Source organism: Dipodomys ordii, unplaced genomic scaffold (genome assembly GCF_000151885.1).
Source record: "Dipodomys ordii isolate 6190 unplaced genomic scaffold, Dord_2.0 Scaffold65, whole genome shotgun sequence".
Classification (NCBI taxonomy): Eukaryota; Metazoa; Chordata; class Mammalia; order Rodentia; family Heteromyidae; genus Dipodomys; species Dipodomys ordii.
In genome coordinates, this window is record NW_012267281.1 from 6,153,327 (window position 1) to 6,170,863 (window position 17,537).

A 17,537-nucleotide genomic window follows, 5' to 3' on the forward strand; every position below is an offset into this window, starting at 1 on the left:
TTCCCCTCCACAAATTATACCGACATCAAATACAGTGAAAGCAGGGTATGTTATACTGTGGGGGAGGGACATACAAAGCAACAAAGAAATAATCTTATAAATGTGTTAGAAACAATCGCATGAAAAAAAAATTTGAATACATCTCTTAGGGTTCATTTCCCTAACATCACCTTATCTGACCTTTTCTGCTTGATTCAGACATATACTAGATATTGCAAATAAGGGAAACCATGGGACCTATTACTTTGCCAAATTCTTCTTTAAATATCAATTTTTCTAGCACAAATTTGTCAACTAATTTTGATATTTAATCATGAACTTTTTTTTTTTTTTGGTCAGTCATAGGGCCTGAACTCTGGGCCTGGGTGTTGACTCTGAGTTCTTCAGCTCAAGGCTAGCGCTCTACCACTAGAGCCACAGTGCCACTTCCGGCTTTTTCTGCTTATGTGGTGCTAAGGAAATCGAACCCAGGGCTTCATGAATGCAAGGCAAGCACTCTACCACTAAGCCACCTTCCCAGCCCCTAATCATGTACTTTTAATGGTTATTTTTATGTTTTTGTAGGCTTTTCTTTTGTTGTTATCTTCTTTATTCCTATTAATATTTAATATGTCTTGAATTCCATTGTTTTCTGTTAAGATTGCTATTCTAACCTTTTCACAGTTGGGATCTGCCTGATATGTGTTTATCTATGATTTTTTCAACCCTTCTAAATGACTTTGAATTACATTCTCTTAGCAGCACACAACTAGCTTAAAAAAATTCTGAGTGTCTTTCCTTTAAAGTTCAATCCATTTAAATTTGTGGGGAGACATTTCTACTGTCTTATTCTGTGCTCTATCTACCATCCTCATTCTTTCCTTTTTACTCACAGACTTCAATCTGACCTTTTCTTGGATAATAAAATGTTTCCATTTTTTGTTCTCTTTTGCTTTGGGTTCTATTTGCATACCATAAGTGCTCATCTGCAACATTATATGTAATACACATATCACCAGGTCAAGCCTCACTATCTGTGAGCTTCCCTGTTTTAATACTGTTAGAATAAAGTTAGCAGAAACTCAATTCATTTAAAATAGCAGACAGAAAAAAATACTTGCAGCTAGTGTTTTAGATCAGGGTAGGAATAGAGTCTTCTGGAAATAATCCAAATTTGCATTGAGGGAGTAGTAACTCAAATTCTATGTAAATACACTGGAACACTGTAGAATGTCTATCACATGCCTGTCTATATAATTATATACAGACTATTCTGACTTGTAGATGTTCAGTAAATAAACAAACACAGAGCAGTACAGGTGGGATGCTTGCTACCAAGTGCAATGCATACTGCACCCACCCACAGAGTACTTGTGGAATGATGTAGTCTAAAATTAATTTTAAAATCTCCACTTGAAGTAGTCTTAAGTCTTTTTTCTCTCTCCTTTCTTTTTCTCATTTTAGTTGTGGTTGTTGTGGTCTTTTTCTTCTTTTTAAAAGAAAACTTAACATGTGGCAGGTGGCTCTCAGGAAAACTACCTTGTGGCTCATCCAAGTAGCAGCTTTGCATAGGGAGGGAACAGCTTTGAACTGGAACTGAACTTCCTCAAGCTTACCTAAACATTAATGAGGATGGCCAGTCCAGGCTGAATGAGTGGTGCATAGAGGAAAGGGAACGTTTCCTGCCCAATGTTTCCTTTGTCCTTGGGCCATACGAACTTAACAGTAGATAACCATTGTTATAAGGGAACTAGCCCACCTTTGCTAGCTTGGTTCAGTTCATTTCATCCCTAGCTGTGAGTGCCTTTTGGTCTGATAAATTGGCTTGTCTCATCATGTCCACAGTTAGGACATTCTCTTCGTAATTCTGAATTGTCCTTGTTTTACATGAACTAAAAGAGAATGTCTTTGATCACTAGAATTTGTTAGTGTTGGATTGTTTCAACTGCGAGATTCTTAAACTTTTTGGCTTCATAATATCAAAACAATTCATGTTAGAAACCCTTTCATGTGAAAGGTCTGTAGGTCAGACATTATAGAAAATAATCAATACAAACAAATCCTGGGTGTTAATTTTAATATTTTGCACAAGAACTGTTTTCCATATGTTAACATCTACAGTTTCACTAACTTAATGTTGTTTTCTATTGAGATTTCTGAAGCCTAGGGAGCTGCATGTTCTTTTTGTTCTGTTCTTATTTCCTTGACTGAAAAGACTTCAGACCAATTCTTTGTATTACACTTGGTTGCCTATGTAACTTCTGAGTGCAAATCATTGAACTCTTTAACAAAGTATTGCAGAGAAGAAATCATAATTGGTTAAAAAAAAAGAAAGAAAAACCCCCTAACTTTCAGTTCCTAATAGGCTTAAGACTATTTCTCACACTTTTTAGGTTAACACAAATCAGATCACTGTGGTAAGGTCACATTTTACTATATAAACAAGTGGCTGATTTCATTTCCTGGCAATGATAGCCATTGGAAAAAAAAAGTCCAACCAAATTTCAGTTTAAAAACCAAGTTTAATACCTGTCTAAAATGTGGAGGCTTTCTTTTACATTTTATTATTAACATACAACTCAGTAAAAGGGGAATTTCTGCCTAAAAAGTAACTGAGTTCCCTCTTGGCATAAAAACTCATTTGCTTTATTGCAATGGTTCTGTTTCCTTTGGCAGGACTCTGCCAAAGTCACTATTTGTGAGAGTAAAACCATGCATTTTCTGTTCTTCCAAATTATTATTATATGTTACTGTTTTTACACATCACATATTATATAAATGCAGAGTATATTGCGTTGAGTTAAATATGCATTTCACTAAACAGATCTTTCTTGTTTTTTTTCTAGCAACCCTGACCTTGACCCCCACTGCTGGACATAGAAATGGCTAACAATGTTACTATTCCCTCAACAACTCATCAGGGAAATTACTGTGATCTCTATGCTCACCACAACACAGCTAGAATACTAATGCCTGTGCATTACAGCCTTGTCTTTATCATTGGGCTGATGGGAAACTTGTTGGCCTTGGTTGTCATTGTTCAAAACAGGAAAAAAATCAACTCTACCACCCTCTACTCAACAAATTTAGTGATTTCTGACATCCTGTTTACCACTGCTTTGCCCACTCGGATAGCCTACTATGCACTGGGCTTTGACTGGAAAATAGGTGACGCCTTGTGCAGGATAAGTGCTCTTGTGTTCTACATCAACACATATGCAGGTGTAAACTTTATGACCTGCCTAAGTATTGACCGTTTCTTTGCTGTGGTGCACCCTCTGCGTTACAACAAGATCAAAAGAATTGAATATGCAAAGGGTGTTTGCATATTTGTCTGGGTACTAGTATTTGCTCAAACGCTCCCACTACTCATCAACCCTATGTCAAAGCAAGAAGCTGGAAGGACTACTTGCATGGAATATCCCAATTTTGAAGAGACAGATTCTCTTCCTTGGATTCTGCTGGGTGCATGTTTCCTGGGATATGTGCTACCACTCCTAATCATTCTCATCTGCTATTCCCAAATCTGTTGCAAACTTTTTAGAACTGCTAAAAGGAACCCATTAACAGAGAAGTCTGGTGTAAACAAAAAGGCACTCAACACCATTATCTTTATCATCGTTGTATTTGTTCTCTGCTTCACACCTTACCATGTTGCAATTATTCAACACATGGTTAAGAAGCTTTGCTCTCCTCATTTCATAGAATGCAGCCAAAGATTCTCTTTCCAGATTTCTCTTCACTTTACAGTTTGCCTGATGAACTTGAACTGCTGCATGGATCCTTTCATATATTTCTTTGCATGTAAAGGTTACAAGAGAAAGGTCATGAAGATGCTAAAACGGCAAGTCAGCGTATCAATTTCCAGTGCTGTGAGGTCAGCCCCTGATGAAAATTCACGTGAAATGACAGAGTCGCAAATGATGATACACTCCAAGTCTTCAAATGGAAAATAAAAAGGACCATACCTTGGACTTCACAGCAAAGTAAACTGTACCATGAATTCTGCAGGACTTCTTTACAAAGAAAAATGACGATTTGGCTTTCAATTAGTAGTCCTTTCACCATGTATTAGTCCTCTCCTCTCTACCAGCATGGAAGATACACACACACACACACACACACGCACACACACATATGTATGTGTGTGTGTGTGTATATATATATATATATATATATATATACACACACACACACACACACACACACATATGTATGTGTGTGTGTGTATATATATATATATATATATATATATGCATATATATAATATCTCCAGGGAACATTTACTTCATAAATGAAATCATACTCCAAAACAGAGGTTATCTTAACAACTATAAAGTAAAAAGAAAAACTTTGTGTTAATAAAAACTCAATGATTAATATTTCCTGTCAATAATGAGGCAAAATAGAAAAGTAATTAGATTGTATATTTCCAGTGTAAAAATGTTAATAATGTAATATATTTTGGTAATATATTTCTTAGGTTTGTGTTTCAATTTTATGTTTTATCTCCTTGGTAATATTTTTGCTTCGTTCTATTCTGAATTAGAATGGCTCCATAGGATACTTTTGGAATAAAGAGCAGGATGCTCATAAATGATGAGTATGTCCCTCAATGCCCACTGTTTCCAGCAGATGTTACAGGGGGAGAACAATTAGTAATCGGTAGAGCTGAAAGCAAGGGGATACATGATCACATGTTCACAGTGCCTGGGGCAATCAATGCAAGCATCAAGCTCTGCCCCAAACAGTGTTGTAGGGCCACTGTTAGAAACATAACAATGCCTTTAACATGGAGGAGGAGGGTTAGCCCACTTGTTAAAAATTTCAAATAAAAATATGTGCACATATGCTTAGTTTTCCTTGCATATCTAGAGGATCATTTCTTTTTTATTCCCAGGATGGGTATGGATACAAGGTTCTGTAGTTTTCTACAAAAGAGTATTGGGATGCAGTTGCTCCTTTCCTAAATAAGATAGGAAGTACAATGCAAAGTTATAAATGAAGAATTCTCAGGATTCTTTACATATACTTTTTCAAACGAATAACTTAATATGAGTAACATGACCTTTCTAAATATCATTGATCTGTCTGCCAGCTCAAATTTGCTCTACACAGCCCTTGAAATTTCCCCAATACATCATCTTGGTTGACAATGATGCCAATTTTGATAATGGAAGATAAACTAATAAAATACTACACCATGAATCATACTTTAAATTTTTACTAGGTTTTATACACTTTGTTTAAAAATTCCTACCTTGCTCATTTTTAAACCCTATAAGGAAAAACCTTATTTACTTATTCATTTATTTATTTATTTACTTACTTATTTGCCTGTTCTAGGGCTTGAACTCAGCCTGGACACTGTCCTTGAGCCTCTTTGTGCTCAAGGCTAGCGTTCTACCACTTGGCTTTTTCTGGTTATGTGGTACTGAGGAATCAAACCCAGGGTTTCATGCATGCTAGGCAAGTACTCTATCACTAAGCCACATTCCCAGACCCTTGTTTATTTATTTTTGAAACAGCTCCTTGTTTATTTATTTTTATTTATTTTGAGGAAATTTGGAAACTCATTAGGTAGCTTAGGCTGGTGTCAAACTTGAGATCCTCCTGCCTCTTCTACCTGATAGCTGCTCAGAAGTATAATCTTAATGGTTGGTGCAAAAATTTAGCTCTGCAGAATGTTACAATTCACAAAGGGACACCTGGCCTTAAAGTTACTGTAATATTGTTTATAGTATTGTAATTGTAAATATTCTAATTCCTCATGCAGTAGATGAGGTTGGCACTACATAGATAGAAGTCTGGATCTCAGTTCTTGTCTGTCCCTACATTTGTAACCTTTTTCCAGTGGAAGGAAGAAAAAGCAAATACTAAATTTTGTACAAGGTAGCACTGGATAGTTATTTAGTCAGATCTCTAAAAAGATACCATTTCTAAGCCAGAAGCAACATGTCTTTAATTCAGAGCCTCTTAAAGGCTCTGTTCTGTTCTGCACTGGAGTGCAGACCAGCACATGCATGAGCCAACATGCTACCTCACAGCACTTGACAGGCTGAAAATAAATGGTGTGAGTTCTTAGGATCCTTCAAACAAGAAACTAAAAATGATAGCAGTTTGCAAAGAAATTCTCTAATCTGTTAGGTTTTCTATCTTCTTCCTTTACCTTACTGCAAATCTATATAAATGCTTGTACCAATCACTAGGAGGTACTAACAAAAAAAGTAAACTCTAAACCTGTCTCCTACTAATTATTTTTAAGCCCACAGTCTTGTGAAATTTAACTACTAGTTCTCCTCCTGAAGGCTCTCACTGCCCATTCCACTCATCAGCCCATCCTATGTAAATGACCCTGAGCACTCCTCCAGTGTCTTGCATTATTGGTGTGTTTCACATTTTTAAAAAAATTTCTGGCATTTTCTCCTCATCAGTAGACAGGGGTAGTGCTGAATAACTTCTATTACAAAGGAAATGACTTTATATGAAACACACTATCTGACAATCATAAATGTGTGTTTTCTTTTTTTTTTTTTGTCGGTCGTGGGGCTTGAACTCTGGGCCTGGGCGCTGTCCCTCAGCTCTTCAGCTCAAGGCGAGCGCTCTGCCACTTGAGCTACAGCGCCACTTCCGGTTTTCTGGTGGTTTATTGGAGATAGGAGTCTCACAGTCTCTCCTGCCCGGGCTGGCTTTGAACCTCGATCCTCAGATCTCAGCCTCCTGAGTAGCTAGGATTACAGGCGTGAGCCACCAGCGCCCAGCTAAATGTGTGTTTTCTATGTGAACTATATGGTATCCTAACAAGCAGTTGAGCTACAAAAACTCAGCTGGGAAAGTACGTAGTTACTATGGAAGATAGCTATATTTTTCTATCATCTCTCTCTCTCTCTTTTTTTTTTCTGGTACTGGGGTTTGAACTCAGGGCCTGGGTGCTGTCCCTGAGCCTCTTTGTACTCAAGGCTAGCGCTCTATCACTTGAGTCACAGCACAATTTCCAGCTTTTTTTGAGTAGTATATTGGAGAATGGTCTTAAACTTCGATCCACAGATGTCAGCCTACTGTGTAGCTAGACTGGCACCCAACTTTGTTTTTATTTCTAAAATAGAACATTTGGTAATTTTTAATAAACTATCAAAGCTATTTAGCTTAAATCCATTAAATGTATTGACTATTCAGTGATAGTACAGAATAGTACATGTGAAACGCTAGAAATGTCATCAGGTATATCCAAGAATTCAAAATGCTACCTTATAGTCCATATACTCTAATATCTTCATTTCCACAATTCTGTGAACAGAAGAGCAAATAGAAATGGCCACACTAAGTCTACAAAAGTCAGCGTTAGGACTGTAGCCCTAATTCCTATCTTCGACATAAAGACAGGACGGAATCTGGATCCAGAGGGCTTGAGATGGCTTAGTTGTGTCATTTTACCCCAGCAGACTATTAAACAGGAAACGTAACTCAGTAATAGGTAGATAGGTTATAAACTTGGCAAGGCTACAACCAGGATTTTATTTCTATATGTTCATAGAACCTGGCACAGTCCTTAGCCCACACAAAGTTCCAATATTGAATAGCTACTACTATATACTATTACTAGTATTCTAAAGCCTTATTAAAATGTCTTAATTCTTAATTTCTTAATGAAGTAAAATATCATAAATGTCACAAAGCATCTGTAATTGAAGATAAGGCATATAAAAAACAATTTCATATTTCAGAGGCCAGGAAAATAGCTCTTAACAACTAGTAAATGGTAGCAATCAACTTTAAAAATGGAAGTGCTAATTTCAAATTAGCTTTTAAATGTTCTATTTTGGTCACTTTCAGCCCACTTTAATTCTCTGCAAAGCTAAAAACAATTTCTCATTGCTCGCTGACTATTCAGGTGGAGCATAAGAAATGAAAAGCATGTGAATAGGTAGGTGTGGGGGGGGTATAGAGTGTTGGGGCCTCATGTTTGCTAGGTTAGTCTAAGACTTGAGCCATACCCAGCCCTATTTTTTTTTTTTTTGTCCAGTCATGGGGCCTGAACTCTGGGCCTGGGCACTGTCCCTCAGCTCTTCAGCTCAAGGCTAGTACCCTACCACTTGAGCCACAGCGTCACTTCCGGCTTTTTTCTTTTTGCTTATGTGGTCCTGAGGAATCGAACCCAGGGCCTCAGGCATGCAAAGCAAGCACTCTACCACTGAGCCACCTTCCCAGACCTATGGTTCATTGTTTTTAAACCCAGGAAAGACCAATATGCTATTCACTAGAACTGCTGCTAACAGAAATTTTACACTAAACTTACAAAAACTGATCACTCAAAAGAAAAACCCTGCATTTCTATTCCTTTAAAATACCATGTGTGGCAGCTCACCACAGCAAATTGTGAGGCAGAGATGGGGAGAACTGTGGTTTGAGGTCATCTTATAAACAAAAATTAAGTGAACCCCACCTATTCACACATGTCAAGCAACAGCCAGACTTGGTGGCACACACTTGTGATTCCAGCTACAGGAAGGTATAGGTAGGAGGACCATGTTTTGAGGCAGACCCTGGGCAAAAACATGAGACCTCATTTGAAAAATAACTAAAGTATAAAAGGGGCTGGGACCATGGCTCAAGCAGTCGGGTGCCTGGCTAACATGAACAGGGTTTTGAATTCATATCCCAGTTTAAAAAAATCCCATAGCAAGCTAAGAATGAACATTATTCACCATTTATGATATGCCACTTTCCCAAGTACTATACAGACATCATCTTAATTACAACCTAAGAAGGCGGGGTGGTGTGCTCACCATCCCACTGTGATAAGGAAGCCAGACACCAAAGGCCACATGCAGAATAGAGTGGATTTTAAACCCAACTTTCTGACTCAGCATGGCATCCCAACTATAACAGTTTATACCTACACCTACAGAATATGCTCACCAAGAACCAGATCTAGTTGGCTTCAGGCTTCCACTTCCTGTGGCTTCATGTGCCTTGGGCCTCTCACCTTCCTCTCGCTGGTCCTCAGCCTATTTCCCTTCATAGCTCCCTAATTTCTCTGAAAAAATTACTTTCTTTTGTCACATACCACTAATCATCTTCCTCTCATCCATGGGAGTTAAGTTGGTAACAAATCCTTGCTTGGGTTTTTCCCTCTCTTGCTCATCTCTTCATTTTCCCTTATCATCATCTCAGTCTAGATGTTGGCCATTACACATCTAAGTTACCACCACCTCTTCTCTCTGGGCCCTTTAACTAGCACTAGAAACTATAAATCTCCTTTCCAATGCTGGCCAGGAAGGCAGCAGATTACACTCATAATAATAACAATAATCATAATACTTATTAACAATTACATAGCATAGTGCTCTAAGCACTTCACATATATAGCCTCATTCAAATTTCATAATAGTTCTGCAAGGCTTTTGATCTTTGATATGAGGCTGGGAATGGAACCCAAGGTTTCATGTATGCTAGGCAAGCACTCAACTGCTGAGCTACATCCTCAGTTCTGAGTCTCCTTTATCATTCCAGTTTTACTTACTACAAAACTGTTATCTGTGCAAGACAAGGTGAGTGAGTAACTTGCCCAAAGGCTCAGTCAGTGTAGGAATCAGGTTCTGGACTCTTGGCAGTTTGACTGTGCATCCTTAATTATTACATTTTCTCTCTTAAACAAGTAAATTTACTGTTCATCAAAAACTCTGCATTCAGAGGTAGGGAGGGAAGAGATAGTTGGAGAAAAATGAAGGAAGGGGTAACAATGCTCCACAAGAAATGTATTCATTACCTTATTCATGTAACTGTTCTCTGTACAGCATCTTTAAAAAAAATACAACACAAAAACAAGGGAAAAAAACACCTTTGCATTCATTTGGGAGACTGAGCCATATGACTACTGCTAGCCAACAACTCGAGAGAACAACGAGGATGTTTCTTCCAACCCCTTTCCTGCCACAGCGAGCATTGATGGGATCTTTGGGACTTGATGGGACCTTTGTTAGCCTGATGTTTGAATGATTAACTACAGGACTCTCACCCCAAGCCCATCTATGTTGGACATACAGCACAAATAAGAAACAGACATATATTAAGCCACTGGGATTTCTGGCTGTATCTGTGGCTCAACCAAAGCTAACCTATTCTAATAATAAGAGTGTTTAACCTACTTTGGCTGAAAAAAATACAGTGTAAGATAAGAAAAATGCATATTCTACTCAGTTCTCCTGGTGAACATACATAAATCTTTCCTTAGTCCCACCTCTGTTGGGTCATTTCATGCTCAAGAACAGAGATGAGTTCCTTATGGTCTACCACATATCAAGCCCAAGTTCCTCTTCTACACTTTCAGGCACCTCCAACCTAATTTCCCTCCATTACCCAGGATATATCTTTTTAGCCAGTCTTGTTACTTTTGTCTCTGTGAGTAACACAATATTTGGTTTTTATTGGCTAGATTATTTTTTCTCCGTTTTTTTCTGCCTCCAACGAAATCATACCTTCTCTGTTAATTCTTTGATGATCCAAAGCCACCTATCTTCTGTTCATTAACTGATTTGGCTTTTACAGTCTATGTCACCTAGTTTGAACTTAGACACATATTATCTTAGAAGAAAGGAAGGACATGCTGTGGCTGGCAACCTGAGGCCTGGTTCTAGTTGGTGGCTATCAGGTTTCATTGCATCTATCTGGGCTTCCATCTGAAATTTTCTAGACTCTAGCCATTCTTGGTGAAACAAGTGATATGTAATACACAACTAGGACCTATGATTTCAACATAAACTCTGCTATTGCAGATGCTATGACTTTTACTGCTTTTTATGTTGCATGATTCTGAGCATGGCCCTTGAATCTAGACAAAGTTCAAAACACACACTGACTAAAGCTCAGCTTTGCCTATAAAGCCTGTTGGGATAAGAAGTTTATATTACTACATGTCATAATTTGTCAGGTAGTAATATATAACTAATAATGTTGCTTTGTACTAAAATGCAAATCATGTAAAATACATTAATTTGGAAACTAGAATGACATTTAAGGCAGACAAAGTTTCTTTCCATTTTGTGCTCACAGGAAGGAGGAGTACCATTAGCTTTTCCACTTCCTCCCACATGAGAAAAAATGACCTATGACTGCTCACGCTTGTTTATCTCTGATAATGCCTATTCAGATTTAGAGAAATCTCTGCAACATTGTAGTTGTTAGGAAGAATAAACTGTATAAGATACCATTATACACAGGAAATACGAAACACATTTTATTTCTGTATTAGTAAGTTTAAGAAGGCTTGTCCACTCAGCTAACCTGTAAGCCACTTGCAGGTAGGAGTCATATATATTTCTTTCAGTCCCACACAGGACCTACAGCAACTGACACAAAACAAGAACTCAAATACCTTCTAATTGGCTTTTTTCCATTTTCTCATTTGTTTCTGGTTTCTGTATCATGTAAAAATGACTTCCCATGGGAGACTTGAGAAAAAAGGAGTGTATAAGAGTGAAACTGTATGGAGGCCACAAAAGCTCTGAATTTTTTTCTACAACCAGTAATATTCTGATGAATTCTTACTATGAGAGAGCAGAAATTCCACAATCCCATATTCAAACATCTGCCTTGCTTATTGTTGTTGTTTTGTAGACAGTGAAAACAGTAGGGTTAATCTGAATATCTTTAAAGTAGTATATAATTCTTTATAAGGAGTTGTAGAACTTTTAGGTAACAGTATGGTTATATAAGTCAACTATTTTATAGCTTATTGAAATATGACAAAATATTATATTTGGAGCTGCTTCAAAATATTTCAACTACATGTACAATTGTTATTAAATGTATAGAATACTTAATGCAGATTAACTTTGAAAAATATACATTTTTAAGGGAAGAAAACTTGAAAGTAAGTAAATATCTTAGGTATAAAATGCAATTTTACCTAAGCAACTGCTTCAAAACAGTTATCAATCAGTCTCTTGAAAATAACTAGGATGGTCAGGTGCCGGTTGCTCATACCTATAATTGTAACTATTCAGGGGGCTAAGATCTGAGGAGGTGGTTCAAAGCCAGGCCAGCCAGGAAAGTCCATGAGACTCTTATCTGCAATTAAGCACCAAAAAGCCGTAAGTAAAGCTGTGGTTCAAGTGACAGAGTGCTAGCCTGGAGCAAAAAAGCTCAGAGACAGTGCCCAGGCCCTGAGTTCAAGCCTGAGGATCAGCAGAAAAAAGAAAAAAGACAAGATAAGAACAGAATTAGGATGATATATAGAAATACATTCCTAATGTTACAAATTTAGATTTATTGATTAAATTACTCTGTATTACTAAAGAATCTTATTTTATACATTTCTCAGTAAACTTCTGATGATATTTCAGTGTACCAATTATGTGGTATATATACATTTATTTCAGTACCTTAAAATATTTTGAATGTAGTATTTTGCTAATGATTAGATAAATGCTCTCTCAAAGATGAAATACTGTTTGTTAAAAGAATCTGTGAAATGATTTACACTTGTTAGAAAATAGTGACACATGGATACATTGGTTATTTTTACTTGGCTAAGTCATTCAATCTGAAATTTAACAAATAATGATTAGATGCTTTTGCTTTAATCAACATTACTTCCATTTAATGTTCATATATGTAAAAATGCAAGTTAGTCAGTGTGAGAGGCAAAAATATGTTAGAGGACAGTCTGAGCTACAAAATGTGCACCTGTCTCAATAACCTAAAACAGGGCTGGAGGCATGGCTCAAGTACTAGAGTGCCTGCCTAGCAAGCATGAGACCCTGATTTCAAATTCCTGTACCATTAAAAAATAAAATAGCTGGGCACCAGTGGCTCAAGCCTGTAATCCTAGCTACTCAGGAGACTGAGATCTGAAGATCGAGGTTCAAAGCCAGGCCCAGGCAGGAAAGTCCAACAGGAAGTGGCGCAATAGCTCAAGCGATAGAGTCTTATCCTTGAGCTGAAGAGCTCAGGGATAAAATAAATAAATAAACATAAACAATAAACAGAACACTTACAAGAGCAAATGGTAGGGAATATAAGGAAAAAGTATAAAAATAATTACTGAATTTGGGAATAGGGCTCATTTTATTACTCTTTCTGCCTATTTGATAGAAACTTTTCAAAATAAAATGCTTTAAATATTTACACCAAAAGATATACAATTCATCTTAATCTATTCCTTCACCTTCAGAAACTGTCACTATAGCCTTACAGTAATTTCCATCTACAAATTATCTGGACTTCCCTCTGGCAATCTGGATGGCCAGCCTGGACACTGTCCCTGAGTTTCTTTTGCTCAAGGCTAGTAATCTACCATTTGAACCACAGCTCATTTCTGGCTTTTTTGGTAGTTTATTATAGAAAAAGTCATGATACGTTCATCTTTCTTGGACTTGCTTTGAACTACAATCCTCAGATCTCAGCTACCTGAGTAGCAAGGATTACAGGTGTAAGACACCGGTGCCTAGCTTAAAAAAATTTTTTTAAGTATAAAAAAATCAGTGCGGCATTTGGAAGCTACTAAGAGAAGTAGTATTTTCTTCTAGCTACTTAGTCAAAATAAAAAGTAGAATGTCCAGTAGTTAATACTCTTCAGTTCCCATTCTGAGGGGTATTCTTTCCCATTTGAAATATTTTACAGTGTTTATTTATACTGCTTATTACAACAGCAAATTTTAATATAATCATAAAGTTTACTTTCACAAACATCTGCACCACCTTGCAGTTGAAAATACATATAGGAAGTCTCAGCGTGATAATAGTCTATCAAATTACTGTTTAGTATAATTAATGAATGACCACTACACAGATATTTTTAACCTTAAAAAAGGTTTTAAGAATGGAGGGGAACATTGAGGAATACCAGTTTCTTAACAGCTAACACTCGTGATTCAATGGGCCCCTAGATCCACTGCTTTCCCACGGAGAGTACAGAATTGAGGGCATCCACACCTGAGAGATGATTGTGGCTATTCCTTTAAGCCAAGAACATAAGTAAAGAGGCTCTAAGGTAAAAATCATTATTCAACAAGCACTTAATCAATGTTTCTCTAGGTTGCCTAGCATGAGCAAGGCTATGGGTTTGATACCTAGTGCTCCACACACAAAAAATTCATAAGAGAAAGAAAATTTAAGTATTTGATACATTCTTAAATTCTGCCAAATTTTCTAAAATAGAAACATCTTCATTATAATTGTTGTTATTGTTGTGTGTGTGTGTGTAGGGGGGGGGGAGTTCTGGGGCTTGCACTCAAGGCCTGGGTACTGTCCCTGAGATTTGTTGCTCAAGGCTAGTACTCTACCATTCAAATCACAGCTCCACTTCCACCTTTTTTTTTTTTTTTTTGGTGGCTAACTGAAGATTCTTATGGTCTTTCCTGCCAAGGATGGCCTTAAACCAAGTTCCTCTGATACCCAGCATCCTGAGTAGCTAGGATTACAGGTGTAAATTGACAGTGCCAGGCTATTTTATATTATTATTCCATATTTTTTTCTCCACGTTATCACTGATTTTCATGAACATACTCTTAGTCTAGTTATTTCTTTTCTTTTTTTTGTCGATCATGGGGCCTGGGTGCTGTCCCTGAGCTCTTCAGCTCAAGATTCTACCACTTGAGCCACAGCGCCACTTCTGGCTTTTTCTGCTTATGTGGTGCTGAGACTCGAACCCAGGGCCTCATGCATACAAGGCATGCACTCTGCCACTGAGCCACCTTCCCAGCCCTGGTTATTTCTTTACACAATAAACATTTACTCAGTGCCTACTAAACATGACACTATCTAGGCACTGGGATGACAGCTAAAATAATACAGATTAAGCTGCCCTCAGAACTCGACTTATGTTCTGTAAAACAATATTTAAATATTAAGTACATAAACAATATAACCTTAGGAGGAGGAGAATCGTGAATGCCCTCCCAAATTTTCTTCTTCTGCTTTCATAATAAGTTCCCTTTCTGTCGGGCGCTAGTGGCTTACAACTGTAATCCTTGCTACTCTTTCTGCTGAATTAGCCAGAGCTCATTCTATTATTTTAATAATCCAGCTAAGCAGTCATGCCATGCCCTCATCACTGATGAAGCCTTTTTCTCCTTTCATCTCAGATAACAGAAGTACACAGAGATTTCAGACCTCACATATGATATATACAAAAAAATTCAATCATAAGATAGCTCAGAGGTTATTTTTGTGTGTTGTTATTTTGCTATGGTTACTGAGACGTGGTTAGCATTTTGAAATTTTTTCTTAGAACAATATAGTGATCTGAATCTAAAATCTTTCATAAGGTACAACTTTCCAATGATAAACAAGGACAGGAAGTGAATCTAGAATACAGCCAGACTTCTAGTTCCCCTTATTATTAAGTGATCTACTTTACTGTCACCAAGTCTGACTTAACCAGTATTAAATATCCTATCATCCTATCCTACAGTTATTACTTTTTATTCCTGTTTGAACAAAGCCTATTTCCTATTGGCTGGAAATTTTGACACACTCCAATATTTTAAGTCCCAAGAGGAAGGCAGCTGAAATAAAGGAATTGAGTTGCAAAGGAACTTAAAAAGCAGAAATGAAAACAGATGTTAAACTTCTTTGAAACAAGTTTTTACCAATAGCCTCAACCAATGCTATTTTAGTCAACTACTAGAAATATTCTACCTGATTAGAAGTTTCAACAAGCTTCACTGATCCTGAGCTCAAGTGTATGGTGTTGTCCCATGTCGTGTCTGCTATGAACCCCACCAGGACTATTTTGTCCTCCCTCTTCCTATATTTAATATCTGGAAACATTTTTGTCGTCATACTTGGGACAATGCTACTGTACTTACTGGTTATAAGCCAGGGTGCTGCTAAGCATTTTTTAAGTGCATAGGACAGACCCCCACAACCAAGAATTCTGAAGTCAAATATCAGAAATACTATAGTTACCAGGTGTACCCATGGCTCACAATGGAAATCCTAGCTACTCAGGAGGCTGAGATCTGAGAATCCTGCCTGGGCAGGAAAGTCTGTGAGAGTCTTATCTCCAAATAACCATCAGAAAACTGGAAGTGGGGCTGTAGCTAAAGTGGTAGAGCACTAGCCTTGAGGGAAAAAGCTCAGAGACAGCGTCTATAGAGGTCTTGAGTTCAAGCCCCATGACCACCACCACTACCAACAACAACAACAACAAAAACCCACAATTGAGACAATCCTAGTTTAGATCCACCATACCATTTCCCTTTACAAGGGAATATAAAATCACAGATCATTGGCTTCATTCTGGTGACAGTTTATAGACAATTTGAAGCCTGCTACATTAGACTAAAATCCTCGCAATGTTAAAAGTCAGAGACTCTCCAGGAAATGGAAATGAGTTTTTTTTCCTTTGTTGCTGTTTTCATTTTCTTTTGGTCTTGTTTGTTCATTTATATGTCTTTGGAAGGATATAGGGAGGCACAAAAAACTAGACACTATGTTGAAAATGAACTATACAACTTGTGGGTGGGGTGGCAGGGAAAAATAGGGAGAGTGTGAGGGAAGGGGTGACACTGTCTACAAAGACATACACTCTTTACCTGACATGTGTAACTGTAACCCCTCTGTACATCCCCATTATAATAACAATTAAACATTTTTTTTAAAAAAAGCAAAAGTCTCCACTTGTACAAGCCAACATTCCCCAAGTGTCAACTCCATGTTGACGCTTTGATTCTGAAGGTGCAGGGTTTTGAATGCTACTATGAGGATTTTTCTCTCATTGGCTTACAGAAAAATGTGCTGGAAGCTTCTGAGACTGATTCTCTAAAGGTGATAAGAGTTCCTACCTCCCAGGGTCACTCTGAGAACATGCTGGTAGAGCTATAAGAGAGAGAGAGTCAGATCCTGCTCTTTCAAAAGCATCCAGTGGGGCAATGGCAGGCAAATAAGTACAATCTTGAGTAATAAATGTCCTATATGGCTTGCAAGGACAAAGGAAGGACTAGCTCTGGATGGAGTGAGATTTTACAAAGCAGAGATATCCAGAGGGCCTTGAAGTTAGCCTTGCTTTCCTAGCATAAGTTTGCCAAGCAAAGGAAGAGAGAATGTTGTAACAAGAGTTGTCAGTCTAAGTGAATCCAGAGAGTTTTGAAATGATACAGGAGTAATAGGTAGTGGCAAACAATAAATTCAGTTGGTATGCAGAATATAAAGAATGAAAGAAAACAAGGCTGGACAAATTTGAGTTCAAGAAAAAAAACCTCTCTAACAAGTTAAGATTTGTAAAATAGCAGGAGGAAACCATAAAGTTTCTCAAAGTATAAAGAAATATCATAAGATTTCCTTTAGGAATGAAAATCAGGGTGTGGAGGGGTACAGATGATAATATTCTAATGTCAGGAAGAAAATTAGGAGGCTTCTGCAGCAGTCCCAACAAAATAGGTTAAGTGGAATCAAAAGAGCAATGGTTTCATTAATTTATTTACTCTATGGAGAGCGACTCATGGGCCCATCCATCTAACAGATTCATTCACCATGCAGAAACCACTGTGCTAACCAAGTTCTATCAACTGAATGTTTACATGTCCCAAATTCCTATGTTGAATGCCAATGTG

At 37.5% G+C, this 17,537-nt stretch overlaps 2 protein-coding genes across 2 annotated transcripts in view; one reads left to right on the top strand and one right to left on the bottom strand.

The window, feature by feature from the left end:
* Gpr183 (G protein-coupled receptor 183) overlaps window positions 1-4,152 on the top strand; it is a 14,807-nt gene extending 10,655 nt beyond the window's left edge. The window contains exon 2 of the mRNA XM_013022994.1: window positions 2,826-4,152. Coding sequence (XP_012878448.1) covers window positions 2,862-3,935 — 1,074 coding nt within the window. The 5' untranslated portion in view covers window positions 2,826-2,861 and the 3' untranslated portion in view covers window positions 3,936-4,152. The remainder of the gene's footprint in view (window positions 1-2,825) is intronic.
* Window positions 1-17,537, bottom strand: part of Ubac2 (UBA domain containing 2) — a 133,644-nt gene that overhangs the window by 65,344 nt on the left and 50,763 nt on the right. The window lies entirely within an intron of this gene.